The sequence below is a fragment of the Balaenoptera musculus genome, chromosome 4 (assembly GCF_009873245.2).
Source record: "Balaenoptera musculus isolate JJ_BM4_2016_0621 chromosome 4, mBalMus1.pri.v3, whole genome shotgun sequence".
Taxonomy (NCBI): domain Eukaryota; kingdom Metazoa; phylum Chordata; class Mammalia; order Artiodactyla; family Balaenopteridae; genus Balaenoptera; species Balaenoptera musculus.
In genome coordinates, this window is record NC_045788.1 from 133,945,627 (window position 1) to 133,967,830 (window position 22,204).

At 38.5% G+C, this 22,204-nt stretch overlaps 2 protein-coding genes across 7 annotated transcripts in view; both read left to right on the top strand.

Annotated features, from left to right (window-relative positions):
* The window catches only part of SLC5A3 (solute carrier family 5 member 3), a 33,641-nt gene extending 21,371 nt beyond the window's left edge, over positions 1–12,270 (top strand). For 4 of the 5 annotated variants that reach the window (XM_036850469.1, XM_036850471.1, XM_036850468.1 and 1 more), the window contains exon 2: positions 652–12,270. In XM_036850469.1, the coding sequence (XP_036706364.1) occupies positions 991–3,147 (2,157 nt within the window). In that variant the 5' untranslated portion in view covers positions 652–990 and the 3' untranslated portion in view covers positions 3,148–12,270. The remainder of the gene's footprint in view (positions 1–651) is intronic. The other variant, XM_036850467.1, reaches the window with a different exon arrangement.
* The window catches only part of MRPS6 (mitochondrial ribosomal protein S6), a 64,457-nt gene that overhangs the window by 21,362 nt on the left and 20,891 nt on the right, over positions 1–22,204 (top strand). The window lies entirely within an intron of this gene.

A 22,204-nucleotide genomic window follows, 5' to 3' on the forward strand; every position in this document is an offset into this window, starting at 1 on the left:
GTTTCCCCTTAGGGCAGGAGTCATGTCACAATTTCTAGGGTAATATATGATGACTAGCACAGATGTACATTTGTAGTAGGAATCTAGGAAAATTTTGTAACAGTAGTCTGCACAGACTAAGCAGGACTTGGTATTGTGTTTGGGGGTAGATGATAACACTTAGTAAATACCTGTTCTGTCCAGGACCCTAACTGGCTATAAAATACATTACTCTTAGGATTCACAGTATTTGAAGATTCATTTTGGTGCCCTTATTTATTATGAATAATTAGTGTCATCCCCCCCCCCCGCCCTCAAGGTGCTTTAAGACCTTGGTGCCTTTCCAATCTGAGACTACCACACTAAGACAAGAAAGGGCAGTGTCATGGTGGGCAGTTCTTAGTTGCCAGAGAAGTTAAGCCACTTAGTTAGGAGGTCGATGAATTTTTGTTCTTAGTTCAAAATGATAACTATTCTCCCTGACTTTAAGTATCAGATGTGATAGTATGGATCACTCTTTCCTGTGGAACTAAAGTACATATATTTTAAAAGTTTTTTTTTTTCTTTTTATAATGTCTTGTTGCGCCGTTTTGCTAGACTGAAAGTTTCCTCATCGCTTGGTGAGCCCCTCCTCTAATTCAATCTTTGTCTTTTGTCTTTGCTGCCTTGCAGGGTTGGTACAGTAGGCTTCACTAGACTTAGCTGCAACTCAGAATTTCTCCTCCAGCACCTGAGTAAATGCTGATGGTCTTGTGGAGAGTGGATTAAGAGTACGAGCTAAGTTCTCAATCCCAATTAAGAAGCGGAGGAAAATTTAAACTGTCTCCTTCAAAGTTTATCACAACCGCCACCATCAAGACAGCAAACCAAAGGACAAAGACTTTGACCTGCTGTGTTGCTCTGTGTAGTCCAGTTCACGTATGGTTTACAGACTTGGCTGGGGTTACTAATGAGTAAATAAAAAGTTGGACACTTCTGTCACTGGACACTTTTATTCACAAAGTTACCAAAATGAGGGCTGTACTGGAGACAGCAGACATTGCCATAGTGGCCCTGTATTTTATCCTGGTCATGTGCATTGGTTTTTTTGCCATGTGGAAATCTAATAGAAGCACTGTCAGTGGATACTTCCTGGCGGGGCGCTCTATGACCTGGGTAGCAATTGGTGCCTCTCTGTTTGTGAGCAATATTGGGAGTGAGCACTTCATTGGGCTGGCAGGATCTGGAGCTGCAAGTGGATTTGCAGTGGGCGCATGGGAATTCAATGCCTTACTGCTTTTGCAACTTCTGGGATGGGTTTTCATCCCGATTTACATCCGGTCAGGGGTATACACCATGCCTGAATACTTGTCCAAGCGATTTGGTGGCCATAGGATTCAGGTCTATTTCGCAGCGTTGTCTCTGATTCTCTATATCTTCACCAAGCTCTCAGTGGATCTGTATTCGGGTGCCCTCTTTATCCAGGAGTCTTTGGGTTGGAACCTTTATGTGTCTGTCATCCTACTCATTGGCATGACTGCTTTGCTGACTGTCACCGGAGGCCTTGTTGCGGTGATCTACACAGACACTCTGCAGGCTCTGCTCATGATCGTTGGGGCACTCACACTTATGATTATTAGCATGATGGAGATTGGCGGGTTTGAGGAAGTTAAGAGAAGGTACATGTTGGCCTCACCCAATGTCACTTCCATCTTGTTGACATACAACCTTTCCAACACAAATTCTTGTAATGTCCACCCTAAGAAAGATGCACTGAAAATGTTGCGGAATCCAACAGATGAAGACGTTCCTTGGCCTGGATTCATTCTTGGGCAGACCCCAGCTTCGGTGTGGTACTGGTGTGCTGACCAAGTCATCGTGCAGAGGGTCCTAGCGGCTAAAAACATTGCTCATGCCAAAGGCTCTACTCTGATGGCTGGCTTCTTGAAGCTTCTGCCAATGTTTATCATAGTTGTCCCAGGAATGATTTCCAGGATACTGTTTGCTGATGATATAGCTTGCATCAACCCAGAGCACTGCATGCAAGTGTGTGGAAGCAGAGCTGGGTGCTCTAACATTGCTTACCCACGCCTGGTGATGAAGCTGGTTCCTGTGGGCCTCCGGGGCTTAATGATGGCAGTGATGATTGCAGCTCTGATGAGTGACTTGGACTCTATCTTTAACAGTGCCAGTACCATATTCACCCTCGATGTGTACAAACTCATCCGCAAGAGTGCAAGCTCCCGGGAACTAATGATTGTGGGGAGGATATTTGTGGCTTTTATGGTAGTGATCAGCATTGCATGGGTGCCCATCATCGTGGAGATGCAAGGAGGCCAGATGTACCTTTACATTCAGGAGGTGGCAGATTACCTGACGCCCCCAGTTGCAGCCCTGTTCCTTCTGGCGATTTTCTGGAAGCGTTGCAATGAACAAGGGGCTTTCTATGGTGGAATGGCTGGCTTTGTTCTTGGAGCAGTCCGTTTGACACTGGCCTTTGCCTACCGTGCCCCAGAATGTGACCAACCTGATGACAGGCCAGGCTTCATCAAAGACATCCATTACATGTACGTGGCCACAGCGTTGTTTTGGGTCACAGGACTCATTACTGTAATTGTTAGCCTTCTCACGCCACCTCCTACGAAGGAACAGATTCGTACCACCACCTTTTGGTCTAAGAAGAGCCTGGTGGTAAAGGAGAGCTGCTCTCCAAAAGAAGAACCATACAAAATGCAAGAGAAGAGCATCCTGAGATGCAGTGAGAATAGTGAGGCTGTCAACCACGTCATTCCCAATGGGAAATCTGAAGATAGCATTAAGGGCCTGCAGCCTGAAGATGTTAATCTGTTGGTGACCTGCAGAGAGGAGGGCAACCCAGTGGCTTCTTTAGGTCATTCAGAGGCAGAAACACCTGTAGATGCTTATTCCAATGGGCAAGCAGCTCTCATGGGTGAGAAAGAGAGAAAGAAAGAAACAGAGGATGGAGGCCGGTACTGGAAGTTCATAGATTGGTTCTGTGGCTTTAAAAGTAAGAGCCTCAGCAAGAGGAGTCTCAGAGACCTGATGGAGGAGGAGGCTGTTTGTTTACAAATGTTGGAAGAAACTCCACAAGTTAAACTAATACTGAATATTGGACTTTTTGCTGTGTGTTCACTTGGAATTTTCATGTTTGTTTATTTCTCCTTATGAACTTTTAAGGATATGATGAGACACTAACTTAAGAAAATACTGGTCTTTGAAAAAAAACAAAAAAACAAAAAACAAAACACCTATGTAACTGTTGCATCTCTCAGGCATTGTTTACGCTGTAGGTTTTAGCCAAATTTTACTTAGCAGAAAAATCATCTATTTGCAAGACTTTATTTTCCCAGAGATGGATGAAAGTAAAATTTCAATCTAAATGAAGTAAAACTTGTTTAACAGACTGAATTGTGCAAATGTGGTTTAAAATTTTCCATACCAAAGTAAGGAGAGACCAATTATTCTCATAGAGCACTTAGAGCAGAATATATGCTAAGATATCACGAATAAGATATACTGTCTGCACTGCCAAATCTTGGTAGGCCTTCTTACCCTGAAGTAGAAGACTTGCTCATTTTAAAGTTTTTTCTCTCTCTGTAATCCCTACTTCCGTTTTAAAAAACTGAATTTGTAGACATTGTATAATCAATTATGTACTGAAAATCTAACATGTGCTTGTTTCAGGGCAAGTTCGTTTGCCAGGTTTGTTTTGTTAGCATGAGCCTATGGATTCTGAATGCTGAAAGAAAGGACGAAGAATGTTTTCCTGTAGCTATTCTTGTACCACCAGTATATGGAATGTTGGGAAAAAGTTTGTTCCAGTTGTTTTTTTCTTTTTTTCCTACTTTGAAGTTTAAGTGAACCATACTCAAATGACCACCAAGTCTGTCTTTATAAAGTTGTATGTCATGATTGTATTGTAAATGATTATGGGGGAGAAAATGAAGTAAACATTGCTGATGATCCCCAGATTTACTGACCAAATTAAGATCATTTATATAGTTTGGAAATTAGCATCTCCTAAGCAGCATTTGATTGACTAAGCTGAACAGGTGATAGTCTAATACTAAATATCGGACTTTTTGCCGTGTGTTCACTTGGAATTTTCATGTTCTCATACTTCATTAATTCTCTAGCTTTGTTCTTGTCATTTGGTAACATTCTTTATTAGCCAGGTACCTTCCCAAGTGGATCCATTTGGAAGATATGTCCGGAAATTTGAAGAAGAATTAACTCTGCCTTTGTGCTGGGTCGCCCTACTTGATTAGATCATGAGATATTGCAGTTGAGTTTTTAGAGTGAAAATTTAATTCTCAGATCATATTGTATCCTTGATAAGTCTTTTTTCCCCGATTTACTTTTTTTTCAAAAGACTTACCATGTGTACACAGCCTCTACATTTTTGCTTAAAAAGTTAACAGTGACTTAGAGTGTGATGATATTTCGATGCAAACTGGCCATCAGTAACAGAAAACTCAAGAGTGCACGCTTTGCCATTGGTGGATTGTCAGTATAGTTTTTCTGTAGAATGGATAGCATGTTCAAGAGGTGCCATGAACAAGAACTTCTACGGGTTTAGTAGTGTGTCTTGTAGAGGAGATTACAGGACTTGCGTTAATTGTAGGACCCTCTATCTTGACATGGCTTCGTACCCAGTTACAGCCTTCCTGGAAGAGAATCCATTTTTCACAGGCTGATTCCCTTCATGAGGACAGGGTACGAAAGACGTTTGAGAAAAGCTCTACAGATTAGGTAGTTCTTTGTGTGTCCTGTCCTTTTTCCTCCATGACAGATGAAGGAAACTAATTGTGTATCTACTTTGATTTTTCTGTAATCTCTGATATTTTTTAAATTGCATGATTTTATTAACCTTTATTCTTCAGGGGAAAATTATTACTTTTTTAGATATTTTTGTAGATTTTGAATCAAAACTCAGTCCTAATGACTTTAAATTTTTTTGTATTTATAAACTAGTTTCATTATGATGGATTTGATTAGTTCAAAGTTGATTTTAGAAATTATCAGGTAGCATAATGTCTTCCCATCTCCAGGGGGCTTTCTGAAGGACTGAGTCTGTAGATGAAAAAATAATTCATGTACGAATAGTATGGTTTCTGAGAGCTTATTAGAGTGCCTTGTGGAATTTTGTTCTCAATTTCATTCTTAAGGTTTATAAGCTGGGGGCCAAATAAAAATAAGGACCATCCTTTTCTTGTGTGGAGGCTGAGGCTGTGACATGTCCAAGGTTACAAAGTCTGTTGGGAAGAACAGAAAACCAGGTGTCCAAATCTGGATTCATGGTTTGTCCTCTTCTTTTCTCAAAGGAACTGTTCTTCCTTTGAGACAGCTTTTTGATATTGGGGGAAATAACAGGATCTTAGATTTTTCAAATTGACATTAAGTTGTAGGAATTAAAATTTTTCTTTGACTCTGAACACCTTGCTGTGTAACTCAGCAGTGAGGATTGACATATTGGCTGAGCAGCCTTCTTACCCCTTCTATTAAAAGCATAAATGAATAGGTGGTATTTAAGTGGATTTTTCCCCCCTTTATTTAATGTTGACTCCTAATAGTTTGGGATATTAGCATCCCCCTACCTTCTCTCTGCTGTTGTCTTAGTATGATACATAAAATACATCATCTTGTGTCTATTCATGTGTATATAGCAGTAGGTCAAGTTTAGAGTACTAATGTTTGTAAATAAGGAATGATTATTAGCATATCCATTAGGATTGTTTATTCTTGCCAGTATAAACATTTTATTTAGACTGAAGTCCCTGAAGCTTGCCCTTCTTATTGCTTCCCAGTAGTAGATAATGTGCTTGAATAAGTATGTGAATTCCTGATTGCAACTTCATTTCAGGGGACCGTTCTTCAGTCTGTATTTCATTAGAATGATTGTTCATGGAATGATACGTGGTCTGTCTTAAAGCTAGCAAAATAGTCATACTTTACACTAACTAAATGGGTCCTAAATGATGACATTGATACCTAGACATTAACATGTATATGTTTTCATATTGGCTCAAGCTGAAGTTCAGAATTGGCTAAGAGTGATTGACTACAATGGTTAGCTGCGAGTCAAAATGAAGCGAGGACACTGGTGTTCAAAGGTGGAGAAAAATATTGTCTTATCTGCTGTTAATGGTATCCCCAGTTCTTAGATTTTTGTCCTCTCAGGCAATCTTAGTCTCCAGATCTGATGAGAAGAGCTTATTACCCTGACATGCAGAATGATTATTGGTTCCTTTGTGGGACCTCTAATTTCCCTGTTCATCTAAGAATATTTTGTCCTCCTACCCAAGACAGTAAACGGCTTTTGAAACAGCTGAGCCAGTCTTTTTCCCCAGCCTTTCTTTCCTGGTGAGGTTATCACTCTTATCTTTTGGTTAGAGAAGCATCAAGCAGTAGCAATGGTGCTGTGTCCTTTGGCCTAAATCCAGCAGATCTGATCTCCCAAGGCTTCTTTTTCACTTGGCTCAAAGGATCCATTGTCTTTTTGCACAAAGAGGCTGGCCTGGGTCACAAAGCCCTAGCTCTTGGGGATGGCAAGTCAAGTAATTAGTGGGGGCCCATCACTCCATGAAACTTCACATTTTAAAAATTGAGTGGGAAGGTTGTTACTCAGTTCTCCAACCTGAGGCTAAGTGGGGGCTTGAAAGTCTTGTCCAGGGTGATTAGAACCTTTAAGTCTCTACATTTCTCAGTCCATTGCTGTCTTCCCTATATTGGGTGTGTGGATCTTCCCCCTCTCTCTTTAGATATCATTTAATGTAGCGTATGGGTTATTCTCATTCTTTACCACACTATAGAGCTGCTATATTATTAACTATTAAAAGGTTAGACCCATCAATGTTCCCACTTGGCAGTATTCGGCTTACTTGCTTTTCTTATACTTTACGCCCATGTGTCATTTTCATCTGAGGTATGATGGCTGAAAATGACCACATGGGTATCTAGTAGTGACACCTCAGCATTTCCTGAGTTTGGGTTGAGAGATGTATAAAGACCATTGTTAAATTACATGAGTACGGAGACTTGCCAGGACAAAATTTTCTTAAGAAGTCAGAAACACTATTAAGTGAGATGCTGAGAAGTACCTGGGTGATGCAGACTTAACAGAAGACAAAATTAGCTTAAAATGTGTTAGATGTAGAATCATATTCATTGAACCCTAGAACTTGAGGCATCTTTGCTATCACCTAGTTTAAACCCCTCCGCATATAGATTAGGGTACAGTGAATAAGATCAAGCTTGTTAAACCCTGGTTTGATGTTGAATATCGTAAAGTATGAGTTTATTAACATATTTGAGGTTAAAATGACTGATATTTCATAATGATACTTTAGTAGAAAAAAATGGTTTTAGGCTTCAGTATTCATAAGATTTATCATTAGCCAGGTGTTAAATTGTTCAAGTCATTTTAATGTTGACATTAGCCTGAGCAGACTTTACAAATGGGATATATTCCTATTTGTGTGTATGCCTACCTACCATTCAGAGAGACTGGTTTCCCCCTTTATTTGTCTTCCCTCACATTGCTTTAATTATTCACCTATTCTTTCAACACTTAACAGATTCCTATTTTGATCTTTTGTCAGCTTAATTCACTTTCTTTCAGGCTTATTGTCATGGTGTGCAGAAGTGCTGCTTTGCCCCATATTTGAAGGTCTGGATCCAAATAGTGATTCACTAAATATAGTTGTGTTTAAATATACTAAATTTCTATTAGCTTAAACTGTTCTCAAGAATTATTTTCTTAGACTTTGTGTTCACTAACAATAAAAGCCCTTAATAATTCATCAGTATTTTATTCTCGAAACTCATTTTTCAAAAATTAGGAGGCAAGAATAGTTAAATTCACACCAGTCCCTTTGAAATGATGGTATCACAATGTAGAGAGGAATGGAGTTTGTTTTGATGCCGAAAAGCCTTGTTCTTGCAGTAATTAAAGGTAAAAAGTTGGAACTAGTCAGTTGGCATATAGAGAAACCCTTTTGTACTAGTTAGGTATGAAGCTGGATTACATAAGAAGTAATCTTTTGATCACTACGTTTGGTTTTCTTGGTTGACTTAACTCAGGGCTGCAAACCCCTTTTCCTCCATTAAGCTAACTTCTCTTAATTTGGTATGCTTTTTGTCAAACTCTCACCTCTGTTGGAAGAGTAGATACTCAACTACTTTGACTCCAGAACAGAATTTAGCTAAGGTTCAAAATAATTGATGGACTTTGCCAGCACTGAGTCCCATACCATTATTCACGTTGTCATATAAATGCTTTTATTTAAACTTCTCTCTCCAGTGCTGGGAATAAGGCTTTAAACTACTGATTCACCTTTAAAGGAATGTTAAGAGAATTGATATAATTAATGTTTGTTTCCATCTCAAATCCTTTATAAAAGATAGGATTTAGCTTATTGTTTTGGGTTAAGCACCCCATTTATCTGGTAACTAACAGGCTTAACCATTGGCATATAGTCTTTTACTCAGAAGTAAACAAAAAAGGTTTGATGTATCTGTATCATTACTCATCTCGTGCACTTTACTTTTTCGGGGAGGACCATAATCTGAGACTTGACTTAAACCAATAACCTTAATTTATGTAATGACTTTTAAAAGTTTGGTTTGGTTACCTGGATATATAGCGTGTTTGAAGAGAGGGATGCTAGAATAAGTCAAGACAAAGCAAAGTGGTCTCAGATTCTTGTTAGTGTAGGAGCAGTGCTTTGCTCTCCTCAGAGAAGCACTGTATTATAATTGTTGCCCAGGATAACGGAGCCCCCCACCCCAGTTCAAGACAGTTTACAGTAAGTGAACTCTGTCATTGAGGGAAATACATTTTCCAGTGATTTCGGCAACAGCACAAGTTGACAGTAGGTAACCACACCTTTGTTGGAGACTTATGTTGGAAATTCACCTTGTACCCTAGTGCTGCTGGATAAAGGAGTGTTTACTTTTTTTTATTGCCTCTGGACAAACTACTCTGGATAATTTTCCAATATATCAGTGTAGCCTATACCTCTATAAGTGGAATGTTCCTTAATAACTCACTTTTTTGTTATACTAGTTGGAAACTGAAATTAAGCTCATTGCTATCTATATTATTGAAACCCCCAATTGGCAAAGGCCATTCTGTAGGGTATTCCATAATATAATCATCTTCTGAAATTTATGTTTTGATTAGTGCCTTCTGGTTGCCAATATTGAATCTGCTAGTTCACACCTTTCCCTTTCTTGATAGATAACTCTTATTTGTTACAATTCCTCTTTTTAAATATTGTTATAGCTAGTGAAGGAAATACATTTATATTTACATACTTTATATGCAGTCTCTGTTTAAGTTCAAGGAACCAGGTAAGTCTGGTTTGTGTTGCAGCTTAAATGTTATTTATTCATCTGTATTTGTTTCTTTTATATCCTTAATTAAAAATTTAAGGTTACTTATTCTGTGAGTGTATTTTAACTTTATCATTTTCCAGTGTAGGTTGGATAGGCATATCTGAGAACATATATGTGACAACAGTTTCACATTCCATGATAAGGAAAAAGCTGAAAGTAAGTGTCCATAGAAAGCACAAAACCATGTTCCCTCATATTTGTAACTCCACATGTAGAAAGCACAAGACTAACAGTATTCTCATTATCCCACAAGTGCCAGGCATAAAAAGCCCACCATGGGTTTGTCTCGAGTTGTCAGAATGAGGACCGCAGTACTGAAAGCCCTAGACAGTGAGGTACCTAAGATAGGGGTCCTAAATCATAAGGGATTCAGCGTTCTAATCTGAGTACGTTTGTACTGCTTTGGTGGAGGAGAGAATACCAGTGTCAAGAATACTGCAATTGTATTGGGGGGTTACTAGCTAAAATGGGGTCTGTGGGCTCTTTCCTGCAATCTGGAATTTGAGAAACAGGGACAGACTTCTAGGTTTTTGGTGGGTGGAACATTTTGACAGACTTCTGCTTTAAGCTGTAGAGCCATTGGATTTTTTTTTTTTAATCATAAATCTTTAGGAAATTTTACCTCCCGTCAATAGTACCCTGAAAACATGGAGAAATCTCACATTTTAATAGGGCAAATACTAATCTTTAATCTTTGTGTAAATTTAATCTAAACTTAATGAAGTTATTTTTTCATATGCTTCACTGCACTTCATTTTAATAGAGTAGAATTTGATCCAAGTGTTACGAGCATCAAACTAACTGAGACAGATCTGCCAAATGAAGTACTTTGCTTTTCACAATGGTTGTAAGAGTCTAAAGGATTCTTTTGCCTGTCTCATTACCCGCTTCAAGACTAGATTAGATGAAATCTGTGAATATGCATGCAAAAGAAGAAAATAATGTGTTTTCTTGAACTCGACATTATCCTTATTTTACTCGTCACTTTCTTCACCTGAATAGTCCCTGTTTGTAAACAATGAATAAATACATCTGTGTCTTGGATTTTGCCTGTATGTCAAAAGATGGAAGGACTCTAAGGATGGAGAGAAGTGACTATCTTTGTTCCCACTCTCCTCTATTTTGTATGTTTATCTTCTTAGAGATAATCAACTTTAATAATATATGGAATGAAGATTAAAGCTGGTATAGACTAATGGAACATGTTTTAGAAGAATTAACCTGAGCACTTTGAGGGAGAGACTTACCCCCTCTAGCCAAAAGTCGCCAGGTTGTGGACCTACAGCATTTTTTAAGAATGTAAAACCTCAGGCTTCGGTGGGGTTACTGGAGAGGAGTACCAGAAATGCAGGAGAAAGGAGAGGTTTGAGGAACATCTTTGGCTTAACAATATGTGATAAGGCAAAGCAGTAATAACCTGTTAGTCCTGTGTAGAATGTGTTCTGTACCTTTAAATTTTGTTTTAAAATTTAAAATAGTTTTTAAGAACTTAAAGGATGCTTTTGAAGATTCCTTTGGCAGAATATCTTTCATCTGTAATTCCATGGAAAATTGCTTTAATTAGTCTAGGTGAAAGTAGTCCTAGCGGTGTAAATATGTATAAATAGAATTTTCTAATTTCACTGTGAGATCTCTAACTTTTGAGTGGCAAACAGATCAACAAGTCTTTTGCTCATGGACTTTTCTGTGGGGTTGTTAAAATGCAAAAGCTTTATTTTTTAAATAATGACATATTACATTAGTGTCAGATGATGGTATGGAATCTGTTGCCCTGCTTTCCCCCACCAATATTGCTTCAGTTTATAGATTGCCAACAGAGTTCCAAAATAAAGCGAGGATTTACCCATTCTTTGCTTGGACATCCCATTTTCTGTTGCCTGGACCTATGTTGGCAATCACATATGAACTATGTTAGGCTTCTCAGTGCTTCTTCTTCTCCTTTTTTTTTTGATAAGGTGGATATCAAAAATAGTTGCTGTGCAAAAGTTAGTAGTCTTCTTCAAGAAGAAAACCAATTCCTTTTCTAATATCCTGTGAAATTGCTTCATTCATTCCTTTATTTTTAAGCCAAATGTCAGCAGAGTACTGCTGCTTTTATCTAGTAATTTTGATATGTAAGTATTAATGCATTTTTAAAAGATGTCTACATTGAAAAATGTTTTTCCCAGTGTCCTGCCTCTTAAGCTTTGTTCAGATGTTCTGTGAGAGACCAGTCTGTGCACTGGGGTTGTGTATTGTATACATGGATTGTTTTGTCAGTTATGCATTGTAGACCAAATGTGATTTTAAATGAAGTTGTTGGGTTATTGGTGAGTTTTTTGAATTGTAAACTGATTTCCAGGGTACCTTCATTGTCCACAGCATTTTTTTTTTTTTTGTAAGGTTTGACTGATCAGGTCCATCTCACTGTACAATGTTTTAGTTGCAAGCAGAAAGTAGAATTTGGTATAAACCAGGTTACTTCCATATTGAAAGGAATACAATTAAAATTGTAGATTTAGGATTGTTAACCATACATGACAATTCTAACTTGACTTATTCTAACCTATTGTATACAATCTTATTTTTTAAATTGTAGACATGTATGATCTTGGTTTAATGTGTTTTTAAAAGTGTTGTTACTGTTTAAAAATGAAAAAAATGAAGCAAATCTGCTAAAGAGCTGTCAGTTTTCATTACTGACTCTGTAAAATACACTGTTCTTTGTGTACTATGTGTTATTTTGCCAGCTGCTGCATTAGCCTTTAAAAGTATTTGGAAATTTAAGATGAACTACATTTCTTGCAAAGTATATTCCTTTCTGTGGTATTTTGTCCTGTAACTGAAGTATAGTAATTATTTTATGGAAATGTTAGCACTTCTGTACCAACTTTGAATAAAATGAAAAATTTACACTTCTGTGACTAAGTATTTTCAATATGAACACATGTCTACCCTCAAAAGGTTGTATCTCAGTTCCTTTTCTCTTGGCTCATGAAGAGTTCCAGTGGGTTTCCCCCACCAATTATTGCCATTCTTTACCTTGGTAAACATGGACTTGCAAATACTGACTGAGAATTGAGTTGTATATGAAACATTGAATAAATAAAAATATTCTTAGTGTTTTCATTCCTAATTTTGAAATAATTCCAAATTATAGGAAAGTTGCAAGAATAGTTTGAAGAACTCAGGAATCATTTTCATCCAGATTCATAGTAGTTAACATTTTGCCACAGTTTCTTTGTCATTCTCTCATTAGACACTTTCCTGAACCGTTTGAAAACATAAGTTGCAGACATCATTCCCCTTTACCTTCTAAGTACTTAGGGATATATTTAAGACAAGGATAATCACAATATAATGATCAAAATCTGGAAAGTAACTGGTACGATATTTTAATCTAAGGTCTTTATTCAAATGTTGCTGTTTCAATAATGTTCTTTTATAGCAACTTTTTTTTTTTTTAAGTTTGGAAACCAGTTCATTGCATTTAGCTCTTGTGTCTATCTCCTTTAGTCTGAAATAGTTCCTCAGCTGTTCTTTTTGTCTTTTGTGGTATTGATATTTTTGAAGTTTAGAGGCCAGTCATTTGTGAATGCCACCCCTATTTAGGGTTGTTTCCTCATGATTTGATTCACAATATGCATTTTTGGCAGGACTACGGCGTAAGCAATAATATGTCCTCAAAGCCTCACACTGAGAGGCATGTGTTGTGTTGTCTCATTATTGTTGACATTAACTTTGATACTTGATTGAGGTGGTACCTATCAGGTCTCTCCACTGTCTAGTTAATGTTTTCCCCTTTGGTAATAAGTAAATTGTGGGGAGATAGAGTTTATGTAAATAACTTATTCCTCATCAAGCTTGAATCCCTAGTTTTAGCATCCATTGATAATTCTTTTTTTTAAAAATAAATTTATTTATTTTATTTATTTTTGCCTGTGTTGGGTCTTCGTTGCTGTGCGTGGGCTTTCTCTAGTTGTTGTGAGCAGGGGCTACTCTTTGTTGAGGTGCTCAGGCTTCTCATTGCGGTGGCTTCTCTTGTTGTGGAGCATGGGCTCTAGGCGTGTGGGCTTCAGTAGTTGTGGCTCGCGGGCTCTACAGCACAGGCTCAGTAGTTGTGGCGCATGGGCTTAGTTGCTCTGTGGCATGTGGGATCTTCCCAGACCAGGGCTCGAACTTGTCCCCCCTGCATTGGCAGGAGGATTCTTAACCACTGTGCCACCAGGGAAGCCCCATTGATAATTCTTGCCTGAGTAAGTTATTACTGTGGTGGTGTGAAACAGTGATTTTTCTAACTTTTTTTTTTTTTTTTTTTTACTATACTGAAATCAAGAGTTTCCCCTTTTCCCCATTTATTTATCAGTTTGAACTCATGTATTATTTAGTGGGTTATAATTCATTACTGTCATTATTTTGATCAGATGTTTTCCAGATTTAGCTAGCAGGTCTCCCTTCAGGCTAGTTTGTGTCCTGTGGCACATTCCATCGTTTTTTTGAGTACTTCCTTATTTTCCAGCACAACAAAGTGTTCCAGGCTCATCTTGTACTTTCCCTGACCCATTCAGGATCAGGCATTTAGTAGGGTATGGTATTTAGAAACTAAGGTCTGGGTGTGCTCATTCTTACAGAGGTAAACATGGTCAGTGTACAGAACTAGGAAGTTCACGTACACATCTACTGATGCCTCCAGTTGTAAACCAGCACCAGCGGTTTCTTTTTAGCCTCCCCTTTCTATGTTTGTATCTCCCTTCTCCAACAGCAAGAAATCTGGTAATACTGACACATTTACTTATTTTTTTTCAATTTTACAGTGCCTTAGAATTAAAGTTTTTGCATGTCTAAAAGTGTTTTTATTCTACTCATTTGTCTGAAAGTTTGGCTGAATATAGAATTCTGGATTGTGAAGTAGTTTCCTTCAGAAATGTGTAAACATAAGACCATTCTTTTCTAGCTTCTAATCCCTGTGTTTTAAAATTTCATGATCATGTGCCTTGAAGAAAGCTTTTCTTTCACTTGTACTGGCCCTCAGTGGCCTCTTTCAGTTTGTCAACCCCGTGTCCTTCAGTTTGGGGGTAGTTTTTCTCCTCTTTTTGAACCTCTTTTGTTCATGTCTTGGATCTTCTGGACTGGTCCAGTTGGTTTCATACAGTCTTTTAATTCTCATCTTTGTCTTTTTGGTCTTTCTAGAGGTGTATCTAAACTTTATCTTCCAACCCTTCTGTTAAAAAAGAATTTCTTTTAAATTTCTGTCAGGTTTTTAATTTTTAAGAGATCCTTTGTTCCCCAAATCTTTCTTTTTTATAACCTTGTTCTGTATTTCATGTATGCTGTATTTTCTCATCTTTGAAGATGCTAAAGTTTTCTCCTTCTGCATTGTCTCCTCCAGTTTTTATTTTGTTTGTCTTGGTCTCACATGTTAAAAGGCTTTTCACAAATGTGTTCTGATCTTTGGTGGTTTGCTTATGTTTAATAGGGTGGACTAAAAAATGCTCTGAATGTGTGGGTGGAGTTGGTCGGCCTCATTGTCGGGCCTTCAGGGCCTGGCTGTTGGTTGGATGGCTCCTGCAGTCTCTTTAGAACAGGTCAGATTCCCCAAAGAAGGTTCTTTGAAGGATAAAAGGCCTTGGGCCATCATTCTGGAAGCCAGTCGGGAGAAAGAGCACAGGGGTCTTCAGCATGCAATGTGCCTTTTTTTCTTAATTCCTTTTTGGTATAATATCTCCTCTTACAGCTGTGCCTGTGTCCTGCAGTCTGTGTACTTCTCTGTTTTACCCACTCCAGAGAATCAACCTCCAAACATGCAGCTAGGGGTCCAACCAACTTTCATAAACTTTCAACCAACTTTATTTTAGTCCCCCACTCACCCGCATTTTCAGAGGTGTACTCAGTGTTGCCAATTCCCAGATCTTTTGGGGAATTCTGCAGTGTAAATATGGTTGACTCTTGGTTTTCCCCATTGCTGCTTTTCTCCATCTGCTTTCTTTTTTTCTAAAATTGAATTGCTGTTTTCCCCTCCTTTCTCCCTCATTCTTGCAGAGTTGTACATTAAAAAAAAAAACCAAACAAAAAAACCACTCCTTTACAGTAGTTCTAGTAGGTTTTCAGGAGGGAGCATAACATGCTTATGTTGAATACTCCAACTTACTGGGAAATCCTGGTATCCACTCTTCACTTAGCATTTGAAGCTTAAAATTTCAGAGCCTGTTGCCAGTTGCTGCCTTATCCTAAAAGAACATGTTGTCAACCAGAAGCACAGTGGGAGTTTAAAAATTCTGCTTATCTTAGGAGTTAGACAACTTTTATATGTGGCCTCCAAGTTTGAATGCAGTACTCCAGGGTAGATGCTGCTGATTTTAGACTGGAAGGAGAAATAAACACAACAAAATGAGGACTGTCGTTACTTTGGGTTTTACTCTCCTTCCAGTTCTAATTTGAAATTTTATTGTCATGCCCTATGGCAGATTATCTGTAAAATATTATTGTCTCTACATGAAGCTTGCTGACTCAGTTACCAGAAGTTTTCATAGGTTTTTGGAGGCTGAGTTTTGTTATATTCTCTGGTACACTCTAGGAGTCGAATGTCCATTGGTTTTATTAGTCCCAAGAATCTTTAGAAGTTTGGAGGCACCTTTACGTGTCTCCCACTATGTTTTTTTTTTTAAATTAATTTATTTTTGCCTGCGTTGGGTCTTCATTGCTGTGCGCGGGCTCTTCTCTAGTTGCGTCGAGCGGGGGGCTACTCTTCGTTGCGGTGCGTGGGCTTCTCATTGCGGTGGTTTCTCTTGTTGCAGAGCATGGGCTCTAGGTGCGTGGGCTTCAGCAGCTGTGGCTCATGGGCTCTAGAGCGCAGGCTCAGTAGTTGTGGCGCATGGGCTTAGTTGCTCCGCGGCATGTGGGATCTTCCTGGACCAGGATTCAGACCCGGGTCCCCTGCATTGGCAGGCGGATTCTTAACCACTGCGCCACCAGGGAAGTCTCTCCCACTATGTCTTTATTTCCACCTTCCACCTGTTTGTTCCTAGTTCCTTGACCATATACATCTCTGTTTTTGACTAACAGGATATGCTTAACTTTATTATGTATCTCTGCCTTTATATATATATATATATATATATATATATATATATACACATTATATATACGCATTATGTATATATATATACGCATTATATATATATATATGCTGTTTTCCTTTTTGCAATGAAGATCTTATTTCTCCTTGAATTTTATTTCATTTTTTGGTTTAATCCTTTCTTCCTTTCTAGTTGAATTAAGTAGAGTTAGTAACTTCCATCTCTCATCTATCTTTCCATTTATTCTTTGATGTACGTATTCATCAAACGTTTATCGAATGCATCCTGTGTGCCAGGTTCTTTTCATCTCCAGCATCTAGTAAAGATGAATAGGAAGCAACCTTGAAGAGGCTTTGTTAGGGAAGGACATGTACTTCTAAATAATTACACTTGCAAGATAGGATTAGAGGAGGAAAGGCACACTTTTCCTAGGAAGTAGCTGAATCTCGAAGGGTGTTTTGATCCCTTCAGTTCCTCTGTGCTTTTATGCCCTTTCTCCTCCCTGCTCTTTGGAGCAGTGTAGTCCCGTTAAGTACCTTCCTCCCACCACTTGAGTTAATACGCACCATTGCAGTGGCTTAGTTGGTGAAGACACTTTTGGTCTGTTGTTCAGCAAGGTATGCAAATCTGACTGTCTTGCCAAAGCCCAAGTTTCTGATTCTTTCTAGGCATATTTTAAAAAAATTTCTCTTAACCCAGTCAGACTGATATTTTTGCTAAACCCGTACACTGATGCTTAGAAGATTCACAGAATCTAAATCGGCTTTTCTCATAACCCTTTTGTCTCTACTGTCAACATCCTTTGCTGATTCGTACCTCCTTGGTCTCTCTGTCATTCCAGTGCTGTCCCCCTTCTACTCTCTGAACAGGATGAAATATAAGGCGGAGGCAGTGAACTGAATTGTGCATGAAGGAGAGCAATCAACAAGACAGGTACAGCTCCATGATGTCTACCTGATGCCTGCTCTCACTATCAGTTTCATGAGCTGTGGCATTTCATTTACTTGCTGCCATAGTAACCAGGACTCCTGCCAGTCTTCTTGTTTCCCATCTTTTATTCATCTGTAAGTGCATCTGGAGGGGAATGAGGAGGAAAGAAATGGAAATCTCCCAGTAAAAGGATTGTGGATTTTGGAATGTTCTCAGAATAGCAAACATGGGTACCTTAATTTTGGCATTTTCCCAGCTGTTCAGGCAGTATTAACCACAAGTAGTCACCTATTGTGATTGTCATTTCACATTCAGGGAGGGCTCCATTATTACTGTGAGAAAAGTGGAGCATTTATGTTCCTTAAATTAGAGTTGAAGGAGGTTATTGCTGAAAATCCTTTATAAACTACAGTTCAGCCAGAATCATTCATCTTTGGAGTGATGAGAAGCTAGCCAGCTTCCTACTAGAATGTGGTTTTCACCTTTGTCCACACCTGGGGAGCTTTGAAAAATCCTAGTGCCCAAGATTTTTGAATCCCCAATAGACCAATAGAATCAAAATATCTGAGGATGAGACATAGGCATCTCATTTTAAAAGCTCCCCAGATGATTCTAATGTGCTCTAGAGGAATGCCTTGGTAATTCTGCCCTTTTCTTTGACTTACCCGAATCACAAAGGGAATGGTTGGTTATATGCAAATGAGCCCCCACTTTTGGCCTTAAATGGTCTCTGAATGACATTCTTTGAGTTGAGACCTTGGAAAGAAGTGGGTTTATTAAGGAACAAAACTGCATTATGGTTGAACTACTCATGTTTACTGATAACCTAGGCACATAAGTAATTGACAACTAGTAAATTCACGTGAAGTTGGATCTCTTGTAATCATGACTTCCTTCTTGCTCTCTGTGTTCTTTAAATTTATTCATTTATAGCCTTTTGATACCAATGCCAGTATTTATGTCTCTGTGTGGACTAGCTGCAGGGGTCCCTTGGATGCCCATTGCATTTAAGGTAAGTCCAGTTAATGATTTAAAGACATTCTGCCTACCTTGCAGCTGAAGTTACTTTACCAATCATCTTATTATTTTTATATTTGCAAATTCAGCCATGCTACGAACTGTGACTGTACTTCATTTGCACTTTGCTGTTGGCACGGCATTAATCTATGCTGAATCTGGCAGTCGTTGGACCCTTATTCCTCTGATTTTTTTCTTCCATTCTTCCCTGGGTTCTTTTTATTTTCATCATATCGTCCAAAGAATACATTTTTGTGTCAGATTTCCCAGATCTCAAGAATCTGAGTCTTGGCTGCATGGCAATAGAATGGGCAGGCTCCTCTTATTTTTCGCATCATCTTGCTTTCATTGGCTGTTGTGTTTTCAAGGCCACAGTTGGCCTTTTCCTATCACATCTCTTTGGTCTGCTCTGATTCTAGAAGCAGAGATCAGAGATCTCTGGGCTCCTGACTTCAAGATTCCAGTTTTTCCTCTGATTCCCAAGAGACAGAGCAGCCAGTTGTAAGAGCTCATGATGCTGGAAGTATAACTTACAAGGCTCTTTCATTAACCACTGAAAAGCTCTCCATCTATACCTCCCTGATTATTATATTTTTTAAAACGTATATGGATATGGAATCAGTATGGATATGGCATGAGTTCTAAATGTTGAGGCATAGTTTCAGGGCTTTGACACAGAATTCACAAACTGTGGCATCTAGTAAGATAGCAATTGGCATAGACTCAGGGGAAGAAATTCTTCTTAAAACAGAACAAAACTGAATTCGCTCCCACCCCCACCCCAAAAGTTTTTAAATCACCTTTTCATTGCTCATTGTGAGAGAAATCAGATAAAGTGCAGAAAGCAGAGAATAGAATACTCCTCTCATCTTACTACCTAAGGAAAACTGGTATCGTTTAGCTGTATATTCATCCAGACTTTTAAAATATATGTATCTTAGTACTTTTTTTCTTTTGGGAAAAACTGGACTGGCCCTACAAGCTGGGTTTTTTCTTTATTTTATTATTATAATATTTTCCTGTCAGTATGTAAGGGTCCGCATTCCTGTTGTTTTAATGGCTGCATAGTACTTGTTCAATCAGTAAAAATATTTTATTGAACCAGACTCCTATTAATGAAGAACTACATTTCCATTTATTCACTATCCTAGTAATTTTGTGGTATTTTCATAGCTAAATCCTTGTGCGTGGGTATGACAGTTTTCATAGAGCAATTTCCTAGAAGTGGCTGTAGCATTGAAGGCATACATATTTTAAACTAATATATATTGCCAAATTGCCCTCCAGAAAGTTTACATTTTTACCAAAAGTGTGTTTGAAGAAACTAAATCTTAATGTTCTAGGCAAAAAAAAAAAATTGCCACGAGTGGAAAAAAGCAATGGCTTCTACCTGTACCGAGTACAGTGTCCACATTGATTCTGCCCCAAATATAAATTCCATCAGAACCTTCTTAATCCAGACCTGCTCTGAGAGGACCCTAACTAATGCTCCTTCTACCTCTTGAAGAGGTGTTCTTCAGCCTTTAGAGTCTGGCTGAGGTCTGCCATCTCCAAACCACCAGTCAGAAGTGTTTCACCCTCCCTTTATTAGATACTTATGTGTGTCTGCATATCTACATCACAGACTTCCAAAGGGCAGGGACTTTGTGTTTCATATCCCCGTGGCTATCCTTTTGGAGGTGGATTTCACAGTGAGCAACTTGGAAATACTTGTCTTGAGGGAGGCACTTTGAGAGGAATGTTTGTGGATAGCTATTAGGTTGAGCCTTAAGAAATGGTCAATATTTGGACTGTTCTTGATCCTCCCAAGTGGCAGTTTCATAAGGTTCAACCTATATTTCTGATACCCACAGAGTTTGGTATATTTATAAGAAATCATCCAGTTTGTTCTCACTCCATTTCCAGATGTGGATGTATACTATACACCTTCTCTTTTACAGCTGATTTATGCCATTAAGATTATTTTAAAATTGTTCTGCAATGGAGAGTTCTAGATGCCCCCCCATAATTGTTTCTCATGAAGATGAGTGTGTAAATTGAATATCATATTCATGAGTGCTTTTCACTTAGTACATGCTTCAGCAACTCTTAGGGCTCTATTGCTTTAACGGTTAAATGACCACTTGATATGTCTGAACTGTGAATTTGCAGTATTTAACATTATTTTAAAATTTTGAGATATTTTCGGTTTGCAGAGTACACAACAGTGGCTTATAAAAAGAAACAGTTTTTCACCTCATTAAAGTATTTGTTACTTTCCCAGTGCACTTGATGTGTATTGGTTCCCGTCTCTTCTTCTCCTGTCCTCTACCCCGCTTTTTAAAGTCTGTTAAGCCTTTGTTCATAGTTATTTTATATTTTTTAAAATAAATGGTTTAATGATTCATGGGCAAAGTAGTAGAGCAGTTAAAAGATCTCAAGTGTTTTCTATCTTTGACCTTTAAAAAATCTTTAAGAGTTACTTTTCTAGTCACTTACCTACAAGTTATATAGTGTATAATAGTCCATTATAGGTAAGTATAATCATGTTCCAGCATGTATTTATGTATCTTTACTTTTTTTAGTGTTCTAGGCTTGCCCTTACTGAATTTTATTCTAATTTTTAAAATAGCTTCTGTGCTTAGTAATTTTTATCCTTAATTACTGGGAGGACTGCAGCTCTTGATTCAATAAATTGTGGGGCAAAGAGGTTCTACTGAGTCATAAAAATATTTGATAAAACAGTTCCCATGGAATCATTCCCAAAGTTGGGCTCTGTAGATGTTAGGCAGCGCTGGCACCTCACACGTTTTGAGGTAGGTGGTGTCCATTCTCTTCTCCAACTGAGGTTCTGCTAGTGACAGAGCTTTCCCTGGAAGCTGGTTCTTCTGTTGAAAGCTGTGCTCACAGATTTCTTTTTCAAATTGCTGTGAGACTCTCAATGCAGAATTTCCAGGTACATTCTCTCTATTTGGAATGTAAATTTCAAGGAAATTTTCTTAAGGAGATAACCTTGGAATTAAGATGCAGCGTCGATTGGGAAAGGCTTTTACATTTACATTTTCACAGGTTTTGACAGTTTTCTGACCTGGCTCTGCCTTCCCTAAATCCTACTTGCTGCTGGGAGTTGCACTACTCTTTGTAGAGTGAGAAGGGTGAGGTGTAGGTAGATGCTTCACGCATTAAATGTTGTGGATTCTATGTGGTTTTCATTTCCTGGTGGGCCGTGAGGGTGTTGTAGTGATAGCCGGGTGCCACCCGAGGGCCACTCGTTCAAACTGTCTTTGCAGAGAGTCTAATTTACAAGATAATTTTGTTGAAAAGCTTCTCTTCTGGGATGAAAAATAGTTTAATTAGAGTTAAACACTGGTCATTGACCGATGGTGTTTATGATATTCCCATGAATTCTTAGCTTAAATAACCTTACTGAATGGGGATTTTATTTGAGGGGCAAGTAGAGATGTCCTTCCTTTTATTTCCTCACCTCCTTGCTCTTTATTCTTTTTTATAGAAACTTTGCCATTAGAATCCCTAGAACTGCAGTTTGCCAATGTGATCTGAGGAGCCTTGGACTTCCCAGAGACCTTTCAGGGATCACTGCAAAAGCAATAGTGGGTAAAACAGCTGGTGCCTTCATATAAATCTAGGCACCACCACCAAACTTTACTAGTAGTGTATTCCTCACCACCATGCAATTGTAGTGTTTGTAAAAAGGCGGTTTCACTTCAGAATGTCCTTCAGAATGATGAGTGGTGCCAGAATAGTATTGGAATTTAATCTCAGCAGGGGCTTTAGAAGTCGAAAAGTCTAACCTCCCACCCGGTGCAAAGATTGATATGATGGTC